Here is a 26,481-nt window from a genome sequence, read left to right on the forward strand (position 1 = left end):
ACGTCCAGTTCTTTGTAACATGACTGTTGTCTCATATTTTCTCCACTTTTTGATGACTGTCTTCACTGTGTTCCATGGTGTATCCAGTGTTGTGGAAATTATTTTGTACCCTTCTCCTGACTGATACCTTTCAACAATGAGATCCCTTTGGTGCTTTGTAAGCTTTCTGTGAACCATGGCATTTGCTGTAGCAGGCAACTGAGTAAATGTCAGGAAAATCCTACTAGGACAGCTGAACTTCATTTGGGGTTAATGAGTCTCTTTAATTGATGGCAGGTGTGTACCCAAGAAAACTGAATGTTGTAATTAAATCAAAAGGTGCTTCAACAAAGTATTAGTTTAAGGGTGTGCACACTTATGCAGCCAGCTTATTGTAAGTTTTTTTATTTTTTATATTTTCCCCTAACAGATTTGTTTGTTTTTCAATTGAATTGTACAGGTTATAGGTCACATTAAAGGTGGCAAAAGTTTTGAAATTATCTATTGTGGTCTCATTTTTTTATATCACAAAATCCTGACATTTTAACAGGGGTGTGTGCACTTTTTATATCCACTGTATTATATCACCTACAAATAATGATACCTTTATTTGACCCCTTACCACAGGGGAACCTGTGACTATTTATCCCTTTGACTAAAGGCTCTAAAATGCAAAGGAATTAATAGTAAGAAAAAGGGACACCCAGATATGTGCTCCATGATGGACTAGATTACTTAGATAGGGAAGCCAGTGCCTGTATTTTTGGAGATGATTCCAAAAAAAGTGTGTGTGTGTGTGTGTGTGTGTGTGTGTGTGTGTGTATGTATATATATATATATATATATGTGTGTGTGTGTGTGTGTGTGTGTATGTACAATGAATATAAAAAGTTTACATACCCCTGTTAAAAAGGTTTTTGTGATATAAAAAAAAAGTCCATAATAAATAATTTCAAAACTTTTTCCAGCTTTAATGTGACCTATAAGCTGTACAATTCAATTGAAAAACAAACAAATCTGTTACAGGAAAAAATATAAAAAATAAAAAAAGTATGTTATTTTGTAAAGATGTGATATTCACTGCTTTGCTTTGTTTTAATTGCAGAAAATATGAAATTTAGAAGCTAAAAAAAGATTTCTTGGACTGTAGGTTTGAAGCATATGTTTTGTGAGGTCTGACCATTCATCTTGAAACTTGTTCCCTAAAATTGCAGTCCAAAATTTTCATGTATTACACAAACAAAAGCTCTTTATATTCCATTTCTTTCTTTTCTCTGTTTTTATTTTGCATTTTCTATTTCTTTCTTTCTTTTGTAAATGCCATTTTGCCCATTTACTTCAAGAGGATGTAATAAAGATGAAAAAAAGATTTACCTAATTTCTGTAGGGTTTTTTTTAGTAGGCTGTTTGCAGGAGGTTTTCTGGTGTACTTCTGACTTTATTTAAATTTAAAAATTATGTCACATAATTGTGGCATTATATTAAGAAGTCTAGTGAGAAATATGTTCACACAAATATATATTACAATTTGTAGGTCAGTTATTTTATGTTTAGCCTTATTTTGTCTGTTTAGGATAGAGTCCATTTTTCGTAATGACATTTTCCAGTTGGGTGGTAGTTATTCAGGTTTCCCTTTTGCTTTTCAAAGTTTGTTTTAACTTTTTCTTCTGTTTTTTTTTCTTCTAATTTTATTTGTTTACTTCATTAGTTGGGGGGGAAGGATCACTTGGGTAAGGATGGCAGTTCTTATTTAAAGTGGATATTTATTGTGCGTGCAGTCTCCCCCTCCCCCGAAAATGTGAGTGGGGCTGAGTTAATTTAATTTATGTTTTTTGAGTTATTGATAACCTGTATAGGATGGTGTTAAACTCTTGATGATCGTATGGAATGATGATAAAAATGTGTACAGCATGGGATTCATGACTGTCTTTAACACCCCCTTTGTAAGTATTTATATGTGTGTGTTTGTATATATGTATATGTGTATGTGTGTATATATATATATATATATATTTAGATATAGTGTATTACTGTACATTATATACAGTGTTTGTGTATGTGTGTGTTTAAAATGTGTATAAATACATTCATACAAACATTTGTATACACACACACATACATATAATACATGAATATTTGTTTCCATTCTTTCCGTACAGCCATTTTCATTCCATTTGCATTTTTATATTTGTTACAAAATGATTTTTCTCTTTTTGCACTGTATATTGTTAAAAAGTACATGTCATAGTAAGTAATGCAGGTTGAAAAAGAAAATTGTGTTATATGTAGTAAATATGAAGTTATATGTAGCAAATATGAAGCCAGAACAAGTGTAGTAAGTAGAACAGAACTTGTTAAAAATGAAAAATAAAACTTCCGTCAGGTAGTCTGCATTCAGCATTGGCAAGTGTTTGCTTTGCATACTTCATAAAGTGTTTTCATTGTCTTTCTTTCTGTATGCTTCTTCATTCTGATGACATCTGCAACGTTGATGTGTTTTTGCAGTGTACTTAACTGTTAACTCATTCTTTCTTACCTTGCCCTGCTTTCCTGGATTTTCCTGCTGCAGCTGAACCTTCACTGATATCATAGTGACATGTTTTCTTTCAAATATATATTTAGTTACATAGTATCTAAGTTTGAAACTTGCTTCCATGAGCTGTACTTCCTTAATGGTATTTTGCAGTCCCTAAAAAATATTTTTCACTGGAATACTCACTTTTTATCTGTTTTGACTAAACATATTTGTAATTTGTTACAGCAGAAAGTAATAGTTGGACTGGTTTTAGTTTCAGAAAGTGGACTCACTTCTTGGCCATGAGGACTGGATACGAGGAGTTGAATGGGCAGTTTCTGGTCAGTATAATATTAATGTTGTTGAGTTGTAATGCTTATCTTGTTTAACTTGCACGCACTTTCTGGCATTTGCCTTATTATTTGAATAATTTGTATATTCATCTTCTCACTGTAGAAGCTGTCTAAGGCAGATATATTGTTTTCTTTGCAAGCTCAGAAAAGTTTTGTATTCCTTTTTTCCTTGTTCTAAAAAACAAACATTTCTCTGTATGTTTAATAAATGGCAGCCTTTAATTCTAATTCTGCGTACAAGTTTGTTAATGTGATGAAAAGTGATTTGTTTAGTTATTTCAGTGGTATTGTCTTCATGATATGCTACCTAGAGCTTACATAATTTAAATACTTTGTTTTGATAAAAGTTTTATTACTTGTTCTGTATGCAAGTATAGTAGTTTCATTGCTTCCCATGTGATTTAAATTTTCATCATTTTATATTTAGATGTCCTTTTTTGTCTGTGTGTAGCCCTTCATTCCTTGTGTTTTTCCATCCTTCCTCATTTCTTTTACTGTAGCTGTCAGAACGAGCATCCCACAAAAGCTTTTCTAGCACCACCAAGTGGCTCTGACTGCATGTACTGCAATCAGACAATACCAGTCCTTTATCTGCTTTCTTTTTTATACTGTTGAGCTTATTTGCATTGTCTTGATGTTGTTGAACATTTTGACGAATACTTTGTTTTACCTTTTCAAGAGAGTTTATTTTGTTGTGTCCAGAATGTTACCCTTATCTTTTGTCTTCAGTTGCTGCAGTTACAAAAGCAAGATTGTTGACATAAAAAAGATGTGCATGTCTGTGAATGTATACGTGTCTCTGCATTTGCTCTGATCAAGAAAATGTTCACCAAGTTTAGATCTTGAAAAAGCAAGTTGAGGGTATTTTTTAACACATCTCATTCATGAATTTTGTATGCAGATGCTCAGAAGGCATAAGGAAAAAACAATCTTCCTGTAGTGAGCATTTCATTATTTCTGAATTCTTCAGCTGTCATATTTTTCCATGCTGTTAACAAATGTATGTTTCATCTTCTTAACTTTGTTCTTAAGGGTGACATAATGGCGCACAATATTTAATTCAACAGTTCTTTTCTTGACTGTGGATGCATATTCTTCGTCTGTGGCTTTTCACTGGATTTCCAAGTTTCCTCCCATGTTCAAAAGGCACATCATAGATGTGCTGGTAATCCACCAAGTAGTCCATGGTGTGTGTGTGTGTGTGTGTGTGTGTGTGTGTGTGTGTGTGTGTGTGTGTGTGTGTGTGTGTGTGTGTCTCATTATTTAATTCTTTCATTTCCTGTACTTAATTTCTTCATACAACTTAGTCAGCCACCTCAAAATCTTTTATAGTTTCTGTAATATTTTTCCGGTCAGTTTTTGTCTTCATTTTATTCTGTTTAAAAGTGTAACTGTAGGCTGAAATGACCATTAACTTGTATTTTTCTTAAATCTCCACACCCTTGTGCTTTGTATGAAATCTCTCTGTTAATGTGATTTAGTCTACAGGTCCGCCCATGAAAGAACAGACCAGTTATTCAAATTTCTAAATCTGTAGTTATTCAATTTACAGTTGCCATATTTTTGTGTGTAGTATCGTAACTCATGGACATAAAATAAAACAAAACATTCCTGGTAGCTCCTTTGCCTTTCTGTTTACCCTTGTTAACTTTTTTTTTTTTTTGCTGTACCATTTTTTTGAAAATCAGAAATCCAAAGTTTGAGAACTCTCTCCTTTACATTTCTTATTTTCCATGCAATATCATGTATTGTTCTTTTTCCCCTATCATACTTCTAGCTGTTTTAAGTCCTTTACCATATATTTTCTATTGGGTGAGCAAATAATACCCAACATGGTGTGTGTTACTGTGTAAATAACACCCCTGGAAGGGATTTATACAGTAACACACACCCTGGAGGGCATTATTGCTCTTAGAGAATGGGCTGTTTGTAAAATTGTTTTATTTTCCTTACGATATTATTTTTATTACTTTATACTTTTATATATATATATATATATATATATATATATATATATATATATATTGTTTTATGTAAAATACTACCTTTACCTACTGTTTCAGACTTTCTATAGTATATGTAAGTGGTGTTGGAGGAAGTATTTTACATCCAAAGTATAGCATTTAAAAAAAATCTAGATAGTTGCTTTCTTTTGTTTTTGGCTTTACTCCTAAAATTTGAAGTTTGTTGCCAGTCACTGGGGATTGAAGTCACTAAATAATGACATTCATTTGAGTTTTAGACTTTATTTCCTTTAGAAAATTAATTCCAACACAACTCATGTTATTTAAGCAACTTTCTTATTTTATAAGAGCAATATTTAAAATGTGCTCTGTTTTTGAGTGTTTGTTCCCCTTTAGTTTCTCTTTATTTACGTTTCTTGAACTAAGAGATTGAGAGGTATGTAAACCTCTTAACTGCTGATACCAGTAGTCGATCAATCTCACTTTCTCTCACTTGTGGTTCAGAAAATTCATGCCAACACAGATCCTATTATTCAAGTAACTCTGTGATTTTATAATGACAATATTTAAAATATGTTCCTATTTTGAGCCTGTGTCCCCTGTTTATTTTAGGCTTTATCCAGATATCTTGAGCTAAGAGGTCAAGAGGTATGCAAACCTCTTAACTGCTGCTGCTGACAGTTCTTACTCGATCACTCTCACTCCTCACACTAGCTGTCTCTCACTTACACACACACACACACACACACACACACACACACACACACACACACACACACACACACTTATTTATTTTTATTTTCTTCTTTTTTGTATTTTATACTCACTAAACAGAAAAAGCACTGCTTAGCAAGCATAAAATAATGGCGGCCATTAGATTACTTTCAATCCGAGCTCCACGGCAGCTTAATATGCTGCCATGAAGTGGCAGACTTGGTTATCAGTGAGCATTACCTGTAGTCAGGGTGCCGATCTACAGGTCGCTAATTCTCTAAAACATAATAATTAAAAGCTCCCACCAGTACCTGCCTTACTTTTGTTTCACTTTTAGCATTTTTAATGAACCATTTCACTGCTCTGCTTATACTTACTCTAAACAGTAACAAGCATGTGCAAAAATTTTTGTTACCATTTCCTTTTGCTGTAATTATGCTGTCATTATGTAACAATGGCTTTCTGATTATAAAGTAGATTTTACTTTAGTTACTTCAGTGGTACTATGCTTATTAAGAATAGTAAATTTGTGATTGTATTTACTGTAGGCTGAGCAGGCTTTCCAGTCGCTTCCTGATTCTATATCATGTGCCCTAAAGTAGAGTTGCCACCTTTTCAAATGCTCAAAGTGGGACATTTCTGATACAAATGGCAGTTTTTGCAGGCTGAAACATACCCACGGCGAGTACAAAGGACAGAACTTCACATTTTTGCCTAAATAAAAGCTTATTATTGTAGCCACATAGTCTGTTTCTTATAACATTTAGGTGTTTCAGATACAGAATAACTGTTTTATGCAACTATTACATAAAATATGGGAAATAATTTAGTCCTAAAATCTCAGGACATTTGCCATTTTTACAATTTTTTTGCAGGACACAATGCCCAAAGAGGGACTGCCCCTCGCAAAGTGGGACAGGTGGTAACTCTACCCTAAAGTTATAATGATGTAATTGTTAGCATAAACAGTTTGACAGTTTGTAGTGGGTTTAGCATTCTTTAATCCATTTAAGTATTGCTGTGTTTTGTTTTAAAGCTTTGAAAAGTTTGTATTAGATTCACAATTTCAATTCCTAAAATTAAAATCTTCTCTTTCTGTTTTGGTTTAAATTTTGTTTGTGATGCATCCCCACTCATAATGTCAGTTTGCTACTCTTTGCCAAAAAAGTTCTCTTCCCTTTCAAAGCATGTCTTGGTGTAGTCTTGTGCCAGTATGGGTTAAATACTCATAATAAAGTCCTGTTTTATGCAGCATGTTTTTCCACCTCTAGTACCTTTAAGGAGATACAACTCTGTTTCCACTTTCATCACATACTGCTTCATTGTGTGTGACAACTTTGCTCCTTCATCATTCTCGTCATTTGCTTCCTCTGCTACTCTTTCCATCAGATTAGCCCACAGTCTGTCACTAGAGCTCAATTGTGACTCAAGAACTTCAGATAATTTAACTGTTATGTGGGTGGTGTGTCCATTCACCTTCATCCTGAGTCACACCAGCAGCTCTAATGAAAAACAGTCCATATCAGTGTATTTCTCAGCAGTAATGTTAAATTACTCCATCTACGTCATTGCTGTACCATAAAAAGCTTCCATTTGGCACCTCCCACTGACAGAATAGGGGATTTCCCAATATCTGTAGATAAATACTTTGGGTTTACCCTGATAGTAAGTTGCATGCTTAGTGAGTGTGTGTGTGTTCAACAAAAATAATATAATCATTTTACAGAGAAACAGTAAATACCCACTCTTTCCAGTTGTACAGGCTGATGATGATTATTTAGCAACAAATTGTTTGGTCAGTCTTAGTCCTACAAGCAGTACAGCAAAACAAAACAGCGAGCACTGAACAGGAGAATGTAAGTTTCTCACGAGTGGACTCTAGGCAGAGTCGTGTTTCTAAACATTTTGAAGAAGAGGTGCTTTTCTATAGATGGACCACTTTGAATCACAACAGAATAGTCCTCTCTGTCTTCTTCTCCAGGTTGCCGTATACTCTAGGAAGGAGAACAGATGCCTTTTTATTCCCTTGGAACATCCTCCTGTATGCATTCCCTCTAAATTCTCTGATAAACCAAAAATTATTCTAAGTACAGAAGTAGCAGACCTAATTCTAATTGCTGTGCTGTAGTCACTTAGCTGTCCGAAACAAAACCTTTGATACACCTCTCAGCAGTAAACTTCTCTTGTAGCAAAGGGAAGAAGTCTCCTACCCATCCTCAGAGCGCTTATAACAGCACCAAGGATTTTAGAGTAATCCACAGACATTTGCTGCCTTATAAAACTTTATTTTAAAACGTGCTGAAACACCAAACTCCAGAACAATTTCCCTCTTTCTGTGGTCTAGATTTTTTCCATTTCACATAAAATATTTGTGTAAATGTAGACAAGTTTCAGTTCTCAAGTATTACATTACATGGTGTCTTTTTAGTACATATGTGTTGTAGTTATCTGTTAATGCACATCTTTTAGCCACTTAATGCTTGTTTGTCTTTTGAATTTCCTTTAACGGCAAGTGCAGTGGTTAAATGGTTTTTAAGGTATTTTAGATTTAAGGCCTTTGAGACATGCATTAGATCCAGCTTGAGATACACATTTTGTAATTGCAAAATTGACTTTACCTTTCTTTGGACCAGTCAGTTCTAATTAACAAGAAAAAAAAATAGTTGAGGCAAAAAGGTGTGCTAAATTGGCCAAAAACAAACAGAAAACAAAAAACACAAAAAGAAAGCTATTTTATTTTGAGGAGAGCAGTTTCAAGAACTTTTACAGAACTAAAGTACATGTGTTTATAATGTTAATTTAAAGTTACATGAATTAAATGATATTTTGAACAGACAAGGATAGATGATACACACAGTCATGTGTATATCCATAGGTACTTACCTAGCAGGTAACGATTTTAAATAACACTTTAAATTAAAGCTGTCATTTAAAACTGGTGTTCTATATGAAAATAATGTCAAGTGCTGTAAATTATTTAATTCTAAGAGATTATTGAAGTCCCCCTTCTGGGGCTCATGCATATTCTACAAAAATAAAAACTGATTACAACTTTCACATGTGGTGCCATGTTTATAAAGTGGATTGCTGTTTGGGTTTAATAGCATGGTCGTGTTTGTATGTACACTGGGATAGCCTTTGATTGTCTGCCCCTAAGTAGAAGCCTTTGCAGCTTAACCAGGAAGCCACATGCATCCTCCCTGCACTATTATATGTGTAATGATGTTTGGCACCAAAAGCCCAATGCATAGCAGGTAAATATAGTGTATGGTCCTCATTAATGTATATGCATTGCTTACAAAGACCACATGAGTAGGTGTTCTCAGGTTTACTACTTACAAGGAGAGTGTTAAAATAATTGTCCCTCTCTGGTATACTCTTATTTTTTCTGTTGTAAACTCTTAAGATTTTTATTCCTTTTGTATAAAATGAAGTACATCTCCTAATATCACCAACAGATGTAGGTTAGCTGTGAGGATTCTCCATTATTTTTTAACAGTTTTATTAATATCATGCCTGTAAGTGCACACTGATAACCATAGGACATCTGTTGAAATTCTTAGAGCTTGAAACTGGGTGAGGTAACACAGGTCTTAATAATGACAGAAATTTTGTGTCCCTCTTCTGCCTGCTTTTAGAGTCTGTATCTGTTGTACCCCCATCCTTGAACAAATCTTAATACAAGGAAATTTGTCTGACAAATGAGTTATTGTTAGTGCATAACCTAGAAGCTCTAATGAACTATCTACAGGATGTATTGCCCTTCATCCATAATGGGTGTTAATATTGTAAATAGTTTTTAATGAATGTGGGTTTGTGAGAAAGTGTACTTTGAAATATTTTGCTGTCAACATCCAGAAAGGTAGAAACATCCAAAAATGCAGCCTGGTACCCACTGCTGCTTACAATTAAATGCAAAAAAAGAAGCATCAAAGTTGACATGTTCAAAAAATATATTAAATGCTGCTGGATCACTCTTCCAGAGGGAAAAATCACATTGAAAACAGGACATTTATAAATTTACACTTTTTCAAACAAAGGGTGTTTGAGTAAAAATTCCTTTTCACGGTAACATGCACAACTGCAGGGAGAGCAGTGACACCCTTTATTTGATGAAAGAAATTGTTGTTAAAATAAAAAAAATACTGGAAAGTACTAAATTTTGTGAAGTACAAATAGTCAAAGTAAACTTTATTGTCGATCAGATATACACAGCAGTGCAAGCTGAACAAAGTTATGTTGCTTTGGTCCCTGTGTAAGACGTAATGATGAACACACAGTTTGAATGACAGTAAGACTAATGCACATACAGTATTAATTAAAATATAAAAAATACAATAAATTACCACTATTGGACAGGAAGTGATTAGACAGTATTGACTTCTGCAGTGGTAGCGTTGTTGCCTCACAGCAAGAGGTTCTCCCGTTCGATTTTCGGCTGGAGTGCGGGGAGTGCCTTCTGGGTGGAGTCTGCATGTCCTCCCCGCGGTTGGGTGGGCATTCGAAAGACATGCGTAAATGGGCGTGCCTTCATTGAAGGTTGAACGTCGAGCTGGCACCTCTGCGTTCGTGAAAATCTACTGCCAATCATTAGCGGACCGGAGTTCCACTGTGGCGACCCCTAACCGGGAAAAGCCGAAAGACAACAACAACATACTAGTAGGTATTGCAAGACTATGACTTCACATTGTGATTGTTTAGAATATTGCACTTAGTTGTAGTATGATGTATTCTGATGTTCATATTGCACATGTACGGACTCACCCCTGACTATTGCACATTCAGGAAGTAATAGCATAAGAGATCAAGCTAACTGTATGAGTTATTGAAGCAGTTTGGCAGAGTGATTACTATAACTGATACTTCACAGCAAGTGGCATATTGATCTAATTATCAGTGGCAGCTGGTGACTTCAAATCACAGGGGGGCTGCAGGAGACACTGACTGGGTGGGGTCAAAGGGAAGGGGCGTGGTCAACCATAAAGGGGAGGAGCTATGCACAAAACCACAAAAAACTAACTTTAATTAAAATATGCTGCCATGGGTGGCAAACCATCATTATGAAAGTCCAATCAAGACAAAAATAAGTGTAGAAGAATAAAAATATTTCAATGCATTGGCTGCATGACAGCTTACTTAATATCTAGATGGAAACAAAAGGTTGTGAGGCATGAAAAAATAAATTACTTTTTAAATACATTACTGGAATGCCAGTCAAAATCAAGTGTAAGAAAAAACAGAAGCACTCAACTCAAACCACTTCTCCTTGCACTGCAGTTCTAATTATAATATATTCAGCTTTATTAAAGTACCAAGCAACATGCTGAAAGTAGAAATCTATGTGATGCCCCCACTTGTAAAAATGTTTCTTATCCAAAAAAGACCTGCTGCCTGACAACTTGTTTCATGGGGAAAACATGATAAAAGTAAAAAATGAAAAGCAAACAAGAAACAAACAAGCTCAAGATACATTGCTTAAAGGATTACTGTACAGGTTATGGACCACACATGATTGGCATTCTGTTTAGTTTACGGGTAAAGTCTGTAGAGATGACTGGAAGTCTCCAACAAGTGTAATGAGCTTTTTAAAATAATGGAATCCTGTCCTTTAATACCCAAGGCTTATACATTATCTAGTCAAGTATTCTCTGCATGGCAACAACAGAAAGGCTTTCAGTGTTGGCAATTCTTTAACAGTATGCTTATTAAAGCTTACTTGCATCTTACGATGTCAGACAAGCTTACCTTATGGTCATTAAAGCATTGCTACTTAAACACAGAGCAACAGGCACTTTGAGTAATAAGCATAAATCTGAGTAATAAGCATACATCAACAGCACAAAAATATGACAGAAACCAGACCATTCTGCAAAATCAAGGACAGATGAAAAGCCACTGTAGTACTTATGCAGTGTGTCCTCCCCATCCAAGGTAGATACAACTACTCCTTGCCTTGCTTGGACACATCCAGAGTCACTACATGGGGGAGTGGGGTGCAACAAGCATGTCACAATTTGAAATCTCTCTGGCTGACTGTGATGGCCCTGACACATTTGTTATACCTCTCAACCTCAAGAGCAAGAAATCTGGACAAAGCCATACACAGAAGTGGGACAAAGGCACAACAATAAGGACAATTTTTAAATATTGCTCTAATAAACTTAGAAAGATAATATAATAGGTCTTGCATTAATATGAATTTTCTGAAGGGTATAAAATCTGAAACTCAAATGTCTGTCATTTTCTAACTTCAGTCTTTAGTGATTTGTCACTAATTTGCCAAAAAACACAATTTTATGAAAAATGGACCAAAAATGTGATGCAAAAATATAAAATAGACAGACAATACAGCTGCTACCTGTCAAAGAAGGGACACTTTAATATTAGTACTGCTACCTTGAGCAGCTGACAAAATAAAATAATCTACATGCATTTCAAGTAATCTATAACTTTGATTATTACAGTTATTTCTTAATTGTAAACCCTCCATGTTTTCTTCCAAAATTGCTATTTTGTGGAGGGATTATTAGGGGGAAGAGCAACATTTTGAGCCAAAATTGGGGACAGTTGAGAGGTTGGCTATGCCTAATTCTATAAAGCAATTTATTTGCATGTACCTCTCAACCTGTTAATGCAGTAAATCTGAACAAGGCCAAATATATTGGGGGCACATATAAACAGTACTACAAATTGCTCTTGTATAAATTGAGACAGTTGATAGAACGGCTCTTACTTTAACATGCATTTTATGAAGGTTATGAAGTCTGAAACTTATTATTTAGTGACTTCTGGCAAATCATTTAGGAATTAAAACTACAAATTTTATGAACAACAAACCAAAAATAAGAAGCAAAAATCTATTCATTCTTTGAAAATCTGGACAGTTGGGAGGTATAGTTCAGCTGGGCCTGTCTGAGTTTGCTGCCCCGACAAAATAATGGTTGAATGGAGCCTCTGCAGCCATTCCAATGAACCATTACTTGGCTATTTCACTCCATTTACCATAAACACTAATGTGCATACTGCTTTACTTCAATGATGAGTTGGACTTCATTTGAAAGTTTTATTTTGTATTTTACAGCACAAACATTGTCATCTGTTAAACAAAGCAATGCAGTCTCACAATGAAAACTTAGCATTAAAACTTCTCTGCCCTTGAAACTCACATTCATTGAAACAGCATTGAAACCTACATTCAAAGAAAATACATTTTGCCAGTGGCAGATAAAGATTAATTTTGGGCTGTTTTCGAATCATAGGCCCCTTGCATATGAAACATACATGTGCTCTTTGATACACCTTCCTCATTGTACTAAAATGATATTCCTTGTACAATACAGTACACTTGTTAGAGGGTGTTTTAAATTTGTTTTGAACATTTTTCCAGTAAGCAATGAAACAAAACATATTTTGGCAAAATATAATGGCAAAACTGCCCAGTTGAGAACATTTATCATAAAAAAGTCTACTCAGACTTCCACAGTCCACCATTATTAGTAAATATACACAATTCTACAGTCCACCATTATTAGTAAATATGCACAATTCCACAGTCCACCATTATTAGTAAATATGCACAATTCGACAGTCCACCATTATCAGTAAATATGCACAATTCTACAGTGCACCTTTATCAGTAAATATGCACAATTCTACAGTCCATATTCAGTGAATTCAGTTCTTGCCATAGCTGTCAACCTTAGCACAAAAACCTGGACGAAGCCAATAATGGGGGAATACAGTCCCAAAAATAGGGACAAATTTAAAATATTCATCTTATAAACTTAGAAAAAAAAAAGGTTGTGCTACTATGTATTCTGAAGAACATGAAGTTTGAAATTCAAATGCCGGTCAATTTTACTGCGGACAGAACAAAACAATTTTCAGCAGAGGCGAGGGATTAATACTGCAGACACGTCTTTGTAAAATGGCAGGGCACCAGAGCAAATCCACACAAACACAGGGAGGAGATGCAGACTCCACACAGAAGCCACCCCAACCAAGAATCAAACCAGAAAACCTATAGCTGTGAGGCAACAATACTACCACTGCACCATCAAATCTGCAAGGAATTAAACATTCAGAAACCTGAAGTCTGAAATTCAAATGCCGGTCAATTTTACTGCGGACAGAACAAAAACAATTTTCAGCAGATATGCAGGGATCAATACTGCAGACACGTCTTTGTAAAATGGCAGGGAACCAGAGCAAATCCACACAAACACAGGGAGGAGATGCAGACTCCACACAGAAGCCACCCCAACCAAGAATCAAACCAGAAAACCTATAGCTGTGAGGCAACAATACTGCCACTGCACCATCAAATCTGCAAGGAATTAAACATTCAGAAACCTGAAGTCTGAAATTCAAATGCCGGTCAATTTTACTGCGGACAGAACAAAAACAATTTTCAGCAGAGACGCAGGGATTAATACTGCAGACACGTCTTTGTAAAATGGCAGGGCACCAGAGCAAATCCACACAAACACAGGGAGGAGATGCAGACTCCACACAGAAGCCACCCCAACCAAGAATCAAACCAGAAAACCTATAGCTGTGAGGCAACAATACTACCACTGCACCATCAAATCTGCAAGGAATTAAACATTCAGAAACCTGAAGTCTGAAATTCAAATGCCTGTCAATTTTATTTAACATTTGTTAATCAGGACAGTCTGACTTGGAACAAAAAAACAATTTTCAGCAGAGGCCCAGGAAGAAATATTGCAGACATGTCTTTGTAACATGGGAGGACACAAAAGCAAACCCACACAAACACAGGGAGAAGATACGGACCCCACAAAGAAGGAACCCCAGCCAAGAATCAAACCTGAGAACCTGCAGCTGTGAGGCAACAGTGCTACTACTACACCATCAAATATCAAGCATTGCAACATTTACAAACCACAGATATTATGAGGAACAGATCAGATCAAATATGAGGCAAAAATCTGCAATTTTTTTACAAATGGTGGTGGGTAGGGAACTCAAGTCTTTAACACCTGCATACAGGGTACTGGGTTCAAGCCTGAGGTATTCCCTACCACACCACCATGAGCACCTGGGGCATTTACACACACACACACACACACACACACACACACAGACACACACAGACACACACACACACCTATCCCGTTAAAAGCACCAGCTAACACACTTCTCTATCCAGTTAAAAGCACCAGCTAACACACACACAACAACTTCAGTTAAAAGCACCACACACACAACTCTATCCAGTTAAAAGCACCAACACATACAGTAAAATGCACCATACACTTACCTGTCTGTTCTCCATACCATATCCTGCCCGCGCAATACTCACAAAGACCCGCGAGATCCCAGCAAAGCTCCTTCCCGACGAGATTCCAAGCTCCCTGCTGTTGCAGTCCGGACACGATATATCCTCCCAGCGTGTCTGTGCACTTTAAAAGTGCACAGACGTCTCCTTGTGTCCCTCTATGGGTCCTGCCGGACTGCCTTGAGCATGCGCATAGACCGACGGTAGTCGGGACTACTGCGCATGCGCGAAGTCCGCGAAATTTTAAAAAAATTATTTTTTTTTTGTTTTCTTTTTTAATTTTTAGTTTGAGGGGGCTGCAGTCCGGCAGCCCGATGCCACGAGCCGCCCCTGCTAATTATTCATTGTCATGCCTGGCATTCAGGTTCACCAGCCTTATGGATAGGGGGAAGAAGCTCCTGTTCAGTCTAGATGTTTTGCAGTGTAAACTGCAGTACCGCCTGCCAGAGGAAAGGCAGCAGTACATGCCATCGGCAGGGTGCGTGGAATCATTGATTAACTTCCTAGCTCTTCACACACACTGAGTCTCATGCAGATCATCCATGGATACGAGCGGGGAACCAGCGATTTTTTTCGCTGTCCTCATTACCCTCAAGAGAGCCTTGTAGTCAGATGCTTTGCAGTTACCATAAAAAACTATGATGTTATTTGAGAGGATGCTCTCAATGTTCCTCCGTAGAAGGCTTTATAGTGTTAATATAGCTAAATAGTGTAGATCCTGTTATTGCTGAAGTCTGTTTTACTGCCTAAAAAGCTCCTGATGTACCCTGAACCAATCCACTGGGAAACAGCCATATTAAGACAATCTCTCTTTACAGTAAGCAACATAGATTTATGTCCTTTAAAATAATTTCCTGGTAGGGCTAAAAACTTCCAGGAGTCATTGATGTTTGAGGGGATTTTCTCTGCTGTTGGGTTCAAACCTTTATCAAGGTAAATAGAGATGTATTTTGTTTTATGACCCAGTATTTGCCACTATGTGGGACAAAAGGTGGTTGCATATCTTTATATGTCTTTGTGATGCCAAACAAGCCCCTAGACTGGAGTATTTCACTTAAAAAAAAAAAAAAAAAAACTCAGACATCAAAATCAGTGCTCCATTGTGGTAGCAATCGTAGAGCACATAATCTGTTAAAGTATATCTACAATTAATAAAAATTAGGCCCACAAGCACATAGGTGGAAGCATAGCCCAACACGTTTTCTGAGTTATAGATGTAATGAAGCCTTGTCCATTACTACAGTGATACTGAGTTTGTCTTCATGTAACAAAAGTGAGATATTGGCTGTAATTCTGTAAAAGCTTCTACAAATCTGACATCGCTTTCTTGGATCACACTGTTTCTAAATGTAGTTGATGTTACTTTAGCTAAGAGAAGTCATGAATTACAGACTGTAATATATAAAGAGCCTTATATAATCTTTCATAAGAAAAGAGTGTTTTTAAAAACATACCCCTCCTTTATGCCTGAGGTTGTCCATAAATTTACCATGAACCTGTCTGCTCAGCTTCTATCTGTTATACTGGGAAGGGGAAACAAAGAGGAGAGAATTTTCTGCTATGCAGATATTCACAGAACCAGAAGGTATTATGCATTAAACCCATTAAGCAGCCTTTTCACTTGAAGACATTCATCACTTGAAGGTTGAAGACATTGTGAAGAAACACTGGGCTATTTTGAGGGTTAATGACACCAAAAATTATCTCCCAGTTAAACCTGTATTTGTTAGGAGAAGGGACACCAACCTGAAGGAACTATTTGAATTAAAGGAAGAAAAAATGATTTTCAACAAGGAAAGGAAATTTGGGGACTCACAGATGTGGGTATTGCAAACAGTGTAGTTACATGTCAAACAAGATGGAGGTTTATATACCATCCAGGAAAAATCGTGTGGATTCTAAGGGCTCTTATAATTGCAACACCAAAGGAGTAGTTTATTTAGTAGTATGTGAAACCTGTTGCAGTTTTTATATAGGTAAAACGGAGAGGGTTTTAAGGAAAGGAGTTTATGAACATATGTATATTTCCATGGCAAGAGAATCCAATGCCCTATATAAACATTCTAGAACATGTATTGACATTAAACTAAATTTTTTTGTACTTCAACAGGTATTGATGGATCCCTGGGGTGGTTGCTGGGAGGCCAAGCTTGAGTACAGGGAGCTTTTCTGGCAACTCAAGCTGGACTCTGGAAGAACCCCGGGTTTAAATGATCAAATAAGTATTAATAGTGTATTGAGGCTCAGAGCAGCTAAATTGTGATAAGGGAGGTTCATGTTAGTTAGTTTATGGATACTGAACATATTGATTTTAGATTGACAATATTTTAGTACTATTTACTTTTATTTATATGATTAGTAAATTGTTGTCATACAAGGTTGTTTATATGTTCATTAATTATATTATTTATACCTTCAGTGTTACCATGATTTTATATGCAAAAATTAGTTACATTTAGGAAACATTTACAGCATTATAGATAGGATTGTTTGTTGCCTTTAAATTATGTGTATATTTAATTGGGGCTAATTAATCTAATTTATTTTTATTGGTGACTGCATTTAAGCAATGTGAGGTGTGATGGGAATTGTTCTGATGAATCCTGGTGGAGCTGGGTGAAAGCTCTTAACCTGTTTGTTTGCTGCTGAATACTGCTGTGAAATTAAATTTTGTGTTGTTGAACACTGCTGTGGAATCACCTTCATTTTGGTGTTTGCTGTGGAATTATCCATTTGACTCACTGGTTTGTTGTTACTCTAAGATTTGGCTCTGTTGTCCTGCCTTTAGCCTTTTCACTCTTTTTTGTTTATTTCATTTAAGGGAAACAAGACTGACCAGTAACCAGGCAGTCCCCCTCCTGAGTGGTTTGCTAATTGCATTGTTTTTCTATTGTGACAAATAGGATGAATCTGGAATATTATAGTCACTCTACCAGAGTAGCAGCTACCTCTAAAACCTCCTTCAGGAATTTTTGTGCAGTTTATTTCAGAGGTTGATGCATTGTCTTCCATCCTTTTCAAATTACTCTAAAGTGCATGTGTAGCCCAGCGATAAAGCAGGATTTACCTCTGTATTGCTGCAGGGAGTGTTAAGAGTCTAGATTCTTTATGTAGCCTGTAATCTATAATGGTTTGTACCGCTCCCTGTAAATGTGTGTGAATATATGTGCGTGCGTGTGTGTGTGTGTGTGTGTGTGTGTGTGTGTGTGTGTGTGTGTGAATATATATGTGTGTGTGTGTGCGAATATATATGTGTGTGTGTGTGTGTGTGAATATATATATGTGTGTGTGTGTGTGAATATATATGTGTGTGTGTGAATATATGTGTGTGTGTGTGTGTGTGTGTGAATATATATGTGTGTGTGTGTGTGTGTGTGTTTGTAAATATATATGTGTGTGTGTGTGTGTGCATAATACATGTTGGCTCCCTAAAGTCCCATTTTCCTTCATGGTGGCCAGGCTACTACTTAGCTCTTCGGTCCCTCACTGTGGAAGGTAATATTAAAGGCTGAGCTTGAGTTGATCAAGAACAGGCTTTATCTCAGAGTTTGTCTTCTTTTGCTTCATTTGACTGTGCCTACTTTGTGGGAGGCTGACCACAAATATGCTGCAGTGCCAAATGGAGGTGATTCTATGTTTGAACTGAAACAGTGCAGCTTTCTGCCCAACTTGTAAGAAGACTTCTTATTTTATGTACTTTGTAGGAATTTTGTGAATTATTCCATTATTGAGGGCTTCACAAATTTCTGACATTCTTGTTCTTGTGGAGGCAGGACCCTAATTCAGGTCTGGCCTATTAAGCAATTCCGCAGAGTCAGTCTTCACATGCACTTGCTAATCAAGAAATATAGTCCTTCCTTAGGGCTTGATATTTTTTGGCATCTTCCTTACTAGTTTCATGTGGTCATCCCACATTTGTATTTTGTAAGTTGATTTTTTTTCTGGTAGCCACCATCTCCATTTACAGAATATTGGAGCTTTACGCTTTCGTGTAAAGAAATTCAATCTTGTGCTCCACTGCATTATTGTCTTTCTGAGGATAAAACCTTTTTTTTCTTCCTGAATTTTCTTTCTGGCACAATTCTTAATTATGTTGCTGGTGTGTCTTTTTCTCTGAAGATGAAAACTGGAGACAGAGCATTTTGCTCATTTTGGATATTTATCGTAGATTGCAGTGCTGACTGTTAGGTCGAAAAACCTGTAACCTCAAACCAGTTCAATCCCTCATTTCATTGTTTCTAGGAAGTTCATTGGTAAGTTTGTGGATATTGTGGGTATAAAAAGGGTGTATTTGTTGATATTAGTTCACATCTGAAGAAGTCATTAATGTGGATGAAAATGCGATGATTCGTTAATACGTTAATGTGTGTTTCTGTGACATATGTGCTTCATTGACATTTAATTTTTTTTAGCCGGTCATGTGTGGGCAGTCCTTCCTAAATGCCTTTCTTTGTGGATTATTGTTTCAAAAAATTTACAGCTGCCCCTGTTTGTGAAATACGCCTAATGAGACTTTTTTTCCAGTTTTTTTTTTAAGATGATTCATAATTAGCGTGGGAGGACTGTGAAATATTGGGAGATGTTGCATCCAATAACTAAAGTGCCGAAAGGGTAATGGGGCAATAGCTTTGACAAATGTTAGGACTAAGGAACATGATTAACCCTTTGTAGAAAGCTCTTGTGAAGATCAGTACAGTGTATCTTCATTGTTTTCATGGCTTTTATGAAATGATGATAATACGTTTTAGATTTACACCAAAATATATGTTTTCCATCCTAGAAAAAGAGATTGTGCTATCTCTTTGCAAATATTGCTCAACAGAAAAGTTGTGTGTATACATTTTATATAACATTATATATATGTGTGTGTGTGAGAGAAATCATCATAAAAACGAAATTATGGGGTGAAGCAGTTAGAAATGATCAGGAATGTAAATCGGAATGTAAATCCATACATTAAAACTGTAATTAGCAGCCTCATAATTTTCATAATACTCTGTTACTTGTAATAAGGTGATTTCTTCTTTATCTCTTGAGGAATGTGCTAGTTGTAGTCGATGTCTTTGTGTTTATGTCAAAATGCTAAAAGTGAAGTGTAATTCTTGCTGTACAAAATTACTATTTGCAACAAGTGAATATTTTTAGCATTTACAAAAATGCCTTGTTACAATTTAACAGGTATTATTTGATTTATTGTGTGCACATTTTTTCCTAATCTGTACCTCATTTGGCTAGTCTGTGATTTAACATCTGTTTTTGCTTTCCTGCCTGGAAGGATCATTCTGCCTGTAACCCAGCCACAGAAAGCAAAATGTCAGTCAGCTCTGCTTTGCAGAGTAGGTGTTTCTTGTATTACAAAAGCAGAGCGTATCTGATTGTACACACTCGAGCATGTGTATGAGGGACATGCTGCCACTCAACTGCAAAATATTTTGGTTTGGACGTTTGCAGTTGGGAATGTTTTATTCCTATTACTAGTATGTTTACATTGAAGTTTTGTATTTTATTTATGTCGAATGGCTCTGCAAGTCATATTACTAAGTTTTTTTGTTTATGTAGGTTTTATGGTTGAGGTTTTTGTTTTGTTTATGTGATGAATAATCAGTCACAGTTTGTGCATAGTTGCGTTTCAAATGTCCAGCACTTACTTGCAAAACTGAATCAGTTTTTCACTTTCAGAAACTAATACTGGATGTGATGGTTATGTGCCATAGTACAGGTGCTATCTGCGTGGACCCTAAATTGTTTTATCTTGGTTTAGTTGTTTGGGAGCACATCATTTTTTGTGTACTTGTGTGCCATAGTCTTCAGATGAGAACCACAGTGGTAATTTTGCTCATTATTATATAGTATTTGGATGTAGAGATGGACACATTGGTTTGAGTATTATCAGTTGTTAAAAACTGAGGTTCAGCACATATTTACTGAGCATGTTGTGAATTAATATTTTACACCATGACTCTTAATGATTGCATTGCAAAAATGCTCTTTATATGTTGGTGTTCCTCACCTTCCTGTAAGTATCTTAGATTTGTTATTTATTTAGTTTAAGTAAGTTGATTAGTTAACAGCTGAAACAAGTCATTGGTTGTAGACGATTTAATCACATTTGTCTAATTCCAGACCCTTTAGTTCTTAATAATTATTGCAAGGCTCCCAGCCTCATAACTCAATAAATCTGGACAAAGCCTTAAATATGGGGGGGGGGAGCAAAGACCCAAAAATAGTCACAGATTTTAAATATTGATTGCTCTTATAAACTTAGAATAGTTACTTGTTTAATAGGATTGGTATTAGCATGCATTTTTCTGAAGGCTATGAAGTCTGAAACTGAAATGTATGTCATTATTAGTAACTTCAGTCCTTGGTGATATACCAGAAAAACACAATTTGTTTGAGGAACAGGCCAAAAATATGAGGTAATGGTCTGGACTTGAGAGGTATGGTCATCAGGTAATCATCCTAGTAGATATTTCCCTTTAGGGCACTCCTTATTGATTGGATTCTTTCATCTTCGGGTCTAAAGATTCACAGTTGTGAAGTTTATAAGTGACCATCATCTGGGTGTTGCATATTTATAGGCTCATAGATAAGTGCAAGGCTTAGCTGCCTTTGAGGGCCATTTTAAGCCTAGACAGTTTCCCTTTGTGTGTTTGAATTATCCCTACCCCATTTGGTTATAGATTGGCCTCAGCTATCCCATGGTTGATAATTATATATTTACTCTAATGAGAATATCAGGGATCATACCGTAGATAATTTGAGGGGACTCCTGTATGAGAGAAAGCATTTAGGAGCTGCCTCTGTCCATTAGTAGTACAAGAGGTGGCCCTGGGGTAAATTTTCTGCTTCCCATCCATAGCTCCAAGTTGAGCTAGAATATGGACAGGGTTGAACTTTGTTTTATGTGGGTGGGGCATGTCTTCCACAGCAGCGGTATCTTCTTTGAAATTGTTCTCTTGCTTTTGCAGAAGAGGTTTAGATCACTACAAATAATTCTGATTCCATTTGATTGCTGTTGTGCAGTAAATCCATTAGTGTTTGGTTCAAGGATTCATGGTCCATGTAGGTCATGTTGTTTTAGGCCTTGTATCCTTTTAGTAAGGTATCTCTACGGGAGTTCCAGTTGTTGCATGTGCCTGGACATATACATGCCAAAGGTGCATTATATACAGTGATTGGCCTAATGAGGAGTGAGTAATGGGAGACAATGACATCCCTAGATCTCAACACAAGCCCTTTGTTTATAAGCTGTGCAGTGTAAAATGACTTTCTTACAACAATGGACACATGTTGGTCAAAACTTAGGTCCCTGTCCACATAAATTCCCACATCCCAAACACTGGATCAGCTCTTAGTGGGTTGTATTGTTAATGTGGTAGTTTTTTGGGATATATGACTTCCTGAAGGATACACAAAATCATTTTTTGGCATTTAGTTTCAGTCCATGATTTTGGTGCCAGTTATTTAAGACAAACATTGATGCAGGACATAGGTCATTTGGGGATTCGGTGACTGCTTCTAGCTTGCCGTTCATCTGCACACTTAGTCAGCCAGAGCCTTTTAGTATTGACTTTTACTTCAGAAAAGTTGATGTCAAATAGAAGGGGTTCCAGCACAGAACTTGGAGGACTTCACTGGTGACCAGTCTCTTTGTGGAGATAACTTCCCCTATTTTGATAATATACACACACACACACACACACACATATATATATATATATATATATATATATATATATATATCATGTAATGTTTTTCTCATTTCTTAGGACTGGAGTGAATACTTTTGTTCACTGATATAAATTTAGACCGGGGAAATTTGAGGAAACTTCTACTCATATTAAGACTGCTAAAAAGTCTAATAATTCATGATTTGATGTTGAAATATATTTCCTATTAAAAGAAAAATAATTACTTAAAAAACGATGAAACTGATACAAATTGATTAGAGTTGGGAAAAGCTAGCAGTTATTGTAAGCTGAGATATGTTCAGAAAAGGGCAGATTTTTTGGAAGAACATTTTATTAAATAAAAGAAATTTCTTCTAAACTTTAGAAACTTTGTGGGTTATCAGCTTAAGCTGCTTCAGGCCATTCCCGCTTGCATTAATATTAATGGTAGGATCTTATTGACCCATTGTAGTTTGCAATGTCCTTTAATTTTTTTTTATTATTATTACATTGTAACAAATAAACGTTACTGCTGAGGCTAAGCTAGGTGCTGTCTCCACTCACTGTTTCTTTGTCTGTGTTTACTGTGGAAGGGTTTGTTTTATTTTGAAGCAGAGTACAGCTTTATGGCTGAGCAGTTGTTGAGGTCTATAAATTTATTTATGTTGATATGCTAGTAACTTCCATGGCGATGCTGTGTACTGCTGCATAGTTAAAAGTATGGACCTATTTTATTTTCTGTATGTTTTTGTACTCCATGTTGTTTTTCCTATTACTATAACACTTCTCCTCCAATCTATGTATTTTATGATTGAATAAGTTAGCTGCAAAATTGGTCTTTTAGTGAATATTTTTTGTGCGTTTTATTTTTAATGTGTAGTTTATTTTTCAGTTATTCAGTGGTTAGTGTTGTCGCCTCACAGCAAGAGGTTCTCCGGTTTGATCCCTGGCTGGGGTGCCTTCTGTGCAGTCTTCATGTCCTCCCTGTGGTTGGGTGGGTTTCCTCAGGGTGCTCCGGTTTCCTCCCACATCCCAAAGACATGCTGTAGGTGGATTGGACACTCTAAATTGGCCCTAGGCGTGAGTGTGTGTGCCTTCTGTGGAAGGTTGGGTGCTGGGCTGGCAACTCGACACCGTAAAACTCCACTGCCAATCAAGAGCGGACAGGTGATCTGCTGTGGCGACCCCTATCTAGGAAAAGCTGAAAGAAGAAGAAGTAATGATACCTGTTTTGATGTCACAGATCTAAAATTTGTAAAGTTAGTATAAAATGGTCATCATTAGATCACTTTTGCACAAGCATAAAGTTGTATGGGATGTATCCTGTCAAAGATATTGGATGTCTGGATAATATGCTAAACTTTTGGGTATCTTCCTCACGCACTGTATGTCTGCTTAAGCATGAGGGCATGCTGATATTAAAATAGGGATTCATAGCTAGAGAGAGAAAAAAAAGATTCATGTCTCTGAATTGATGGACAGACCTCCAATGTAATCCTCATTGACACAATAATAACAAAGAGCCCTGTGGTGTGAAAGAGCATTGCAGGGAATTCAAAACCATGACACAAGTTACGTGAAAGTTGGAAGTGTGTGTGAAGGAGTAGCACAACAAGGCAGCACATATTCCTGGGAGTGGCAGCAGACATACCTCAACAGATGTATGTCATGTGGTCAAAACATGACAGACAGCAAATAGAGTTGCAAAAAAGCTCTTATAAATTTACTTGCCATTAAGTTGTGCAGAGACTTGGCTGTTGGGAGGAAATTAATCAAATCCCAAAACAACATGGATGGTATCTTTCTTCTTCAGTGAAGGTGCCTAAATTCCAGTTCGACAGGACCTTGGCATTAGTGACTTCCTGGGGAGCATCACCAGAGGGACCAGGCAGATTGGACTGCATCCCTTCACTTTTTTCTGGAGCACTCTGCAGTCTAGGTTTCAGGTTAAATCTGGAAAAGTTTTCCCTGGTTCTGTTTGACAGGTTAATCTTTATTGGATGCCTTCTAGACACTTTGTTGATGGTAATATAACTGTCTCCAGAGGATGTTTTTTTTTCTAATATCAGCAATTCCTAAATCTTGCTCAACAGAATTGGACCACTTCCATAGCAAGGGATTTCCTAAGAATTTTAGGTTACATGGCTTCATCCACCCTCATGATTCCTTTAGGTAGACTTCACATTAAGTGGTGCTTCAAATCTGTCTGCACCCAACACTGTCATCCCCAATCCTATAATTCACCAAAGAAGAACTCATTTAGTGGATCTATGAAGTCCAAAAGAACACAGGTCTGTCTCTCTCTCTCTGTCCACCCTCCCCCATTCTTAATCTGTTACAACAAATATCCCACATTTTGCACGGGGGCCAAATTACCCAAGAAGTCAAAGTTGAAGATGTGTGGGAGCCTGAAGCTGTGGGCCTTAGAACCACTGTTAGTCATAAAACGCCCCAAGTTGGCCTGTTTTACTTCCATTCACAGCAGACAGTTACATCAATTCTTTACCAAGATTCCTTGCAAACAGGGCTGGTTAAACAGATGCTTTTTTCTTTTTCGTGGATGGGAATGTTCCTTTTTACCACCCCCCCCTTTCCTCTACATTATAGTAGATTACTTGAAAATATATTAAAAGTGTATTTTTCTAAAGGCAGAAAAGAATTTGCTGTTTGTATTTCCATGGTCTCCCATACTCTGGCTGTATGCCTTCCACTTTTTCCTTTCTAATCTTTGTATCTGTCCCGTATAGCTTTATGCTACTGCACCGGTGATCTAATGATGAGCATAGTATGGTTATGTTAGTAAGCATATCTTTACAGCAGATGTTGAAACAAATCACTGTTGCAGCATTAACATCCTTGCATCCCCTTTTTGTTTTTTCTATGTATCCCTGTCTTTGGTGGGTTCCCTCTCACATTTGTTCTCCTTTTCTAAAATGACATGACATTTGGCTGTGTGAAGTGTTTTTTTCCAAATGCGTTTATTTAATACGTATATTGTTGGAATCAGTTATTAAAAGGGGGGAATAAGTGCTCAGTTAATTATAAATCCGAAGTAGGGACTTCATTTGTCAGCAATCTGTGGGTCTTGGATCCGATATCGGATCCGAGCCGGCAACTTGTTTCATAGCTAATGGATCCGAGCTCCTAGCTCCTCCCCTCACCCATAATCCCCTGCCAACCCTCCATGACCTCAGATCTAGTTTGCCGCACTTGTGGATGGCTGGATTCCTTGAGCTCTAGCAAAAAATCGTCAGTTAAGTCTGTTTTTCTCAGTCAAATTTCTCTACCTTAATTTAAAAAAGTGTGTAAGAGTTAGGTTCCCTGTAATATTAAATTTTTTTTACATAGTTTTTCCCTCCCTTCGCTGGTCGTTAGTGAGTGTGTGTGTTGTGTTTTTGGGGCCTGAGTGTGTTGTGTTTTTGGGGCCTGTGTGTTTGTGTAGCACTCCTTTTTTCTTTAAAGTATGGCTGAGGCTCCAAAAGCCATTTTTTCTAAATGTACCGAGTGTGGCCATAAGCTCTCCCTGGCTGATGGCCACACTCGGTGTGTTTGGTGCCTTGGGGTTGAACACCTCACCTCAGGCTGTACCATTTGTGCAGCATTCAACCCCAGGGCACTGAAAGAGCGGAGGTCGAAGCTGGTCCTGGCGGGACTTTTGCCCCCGGTCTTGGCTCCGGCCTCCGCTGCTCCCATGGCACTACCACAGGCTGTGGTTATTGCCACTCCTGCCCCCCTTCCTTCGACCGGGACTCAAACTCCCGCTAAAGCGCCTGAGGACAGGGAGGCTAGGAGGGAGAAACGGAGGGAGAAGCACCACAAGTGGCGGGCTGAGGCCTCCGCTTCGGCCCCGCCAGCTAAGCGGGCTTCTCCCTCCACTGCTTCTAGGTCTGCTCCTCCTCGGCTCCGATCTCCTTGCTTCTCCCCAGGGCCCGAGGTGGAGGAGGCCCGATCTCCATCGAGGTCATCGAGGCGCCATTCCAGG

The 26,481-nt window shown here is 37.1% G+C and overlaps 1 protein-coding gene across 1 annotated transcript in view; it reads left to right on the forward strand.

Annotated features, from left to right (window-relative positions):
• The window catches only part of ELP2 (elongator acetyltransferase complex subunit 2), a 1,608,146-nt gene that overhangs the window by 677,296 nt on the left and 904,369 nt on the right, over positions 1 to 26,481 (forward strand). Inside the window, exon 7 of the mRNA XM_044065497.1 lies at positions 2,769 to 2,835. Coding sequence (XP_043921432.1) covers positions 2,769 to 2,835 — 67 coding nt within the window. The remainder of the gene's footprint in view (positions 1 to 2,768; positions 2,836 to 26,481) is intronic.

Source organism: Protopterus annectens, chromosome 3.part0, assembly GCF_019279795.1.
Source record: "Protopterus annectens isolate FY-2018-M chromosome 3.part0, PAN1.0, whole genome shotgun sequence".
NCBI classification, from domain to species: domain Eukaryota; kingdom Metazoa; phylum Chordata; order Ceratodontiformes; family Protopteridae; genus Protopterus; species Protopterus annectens.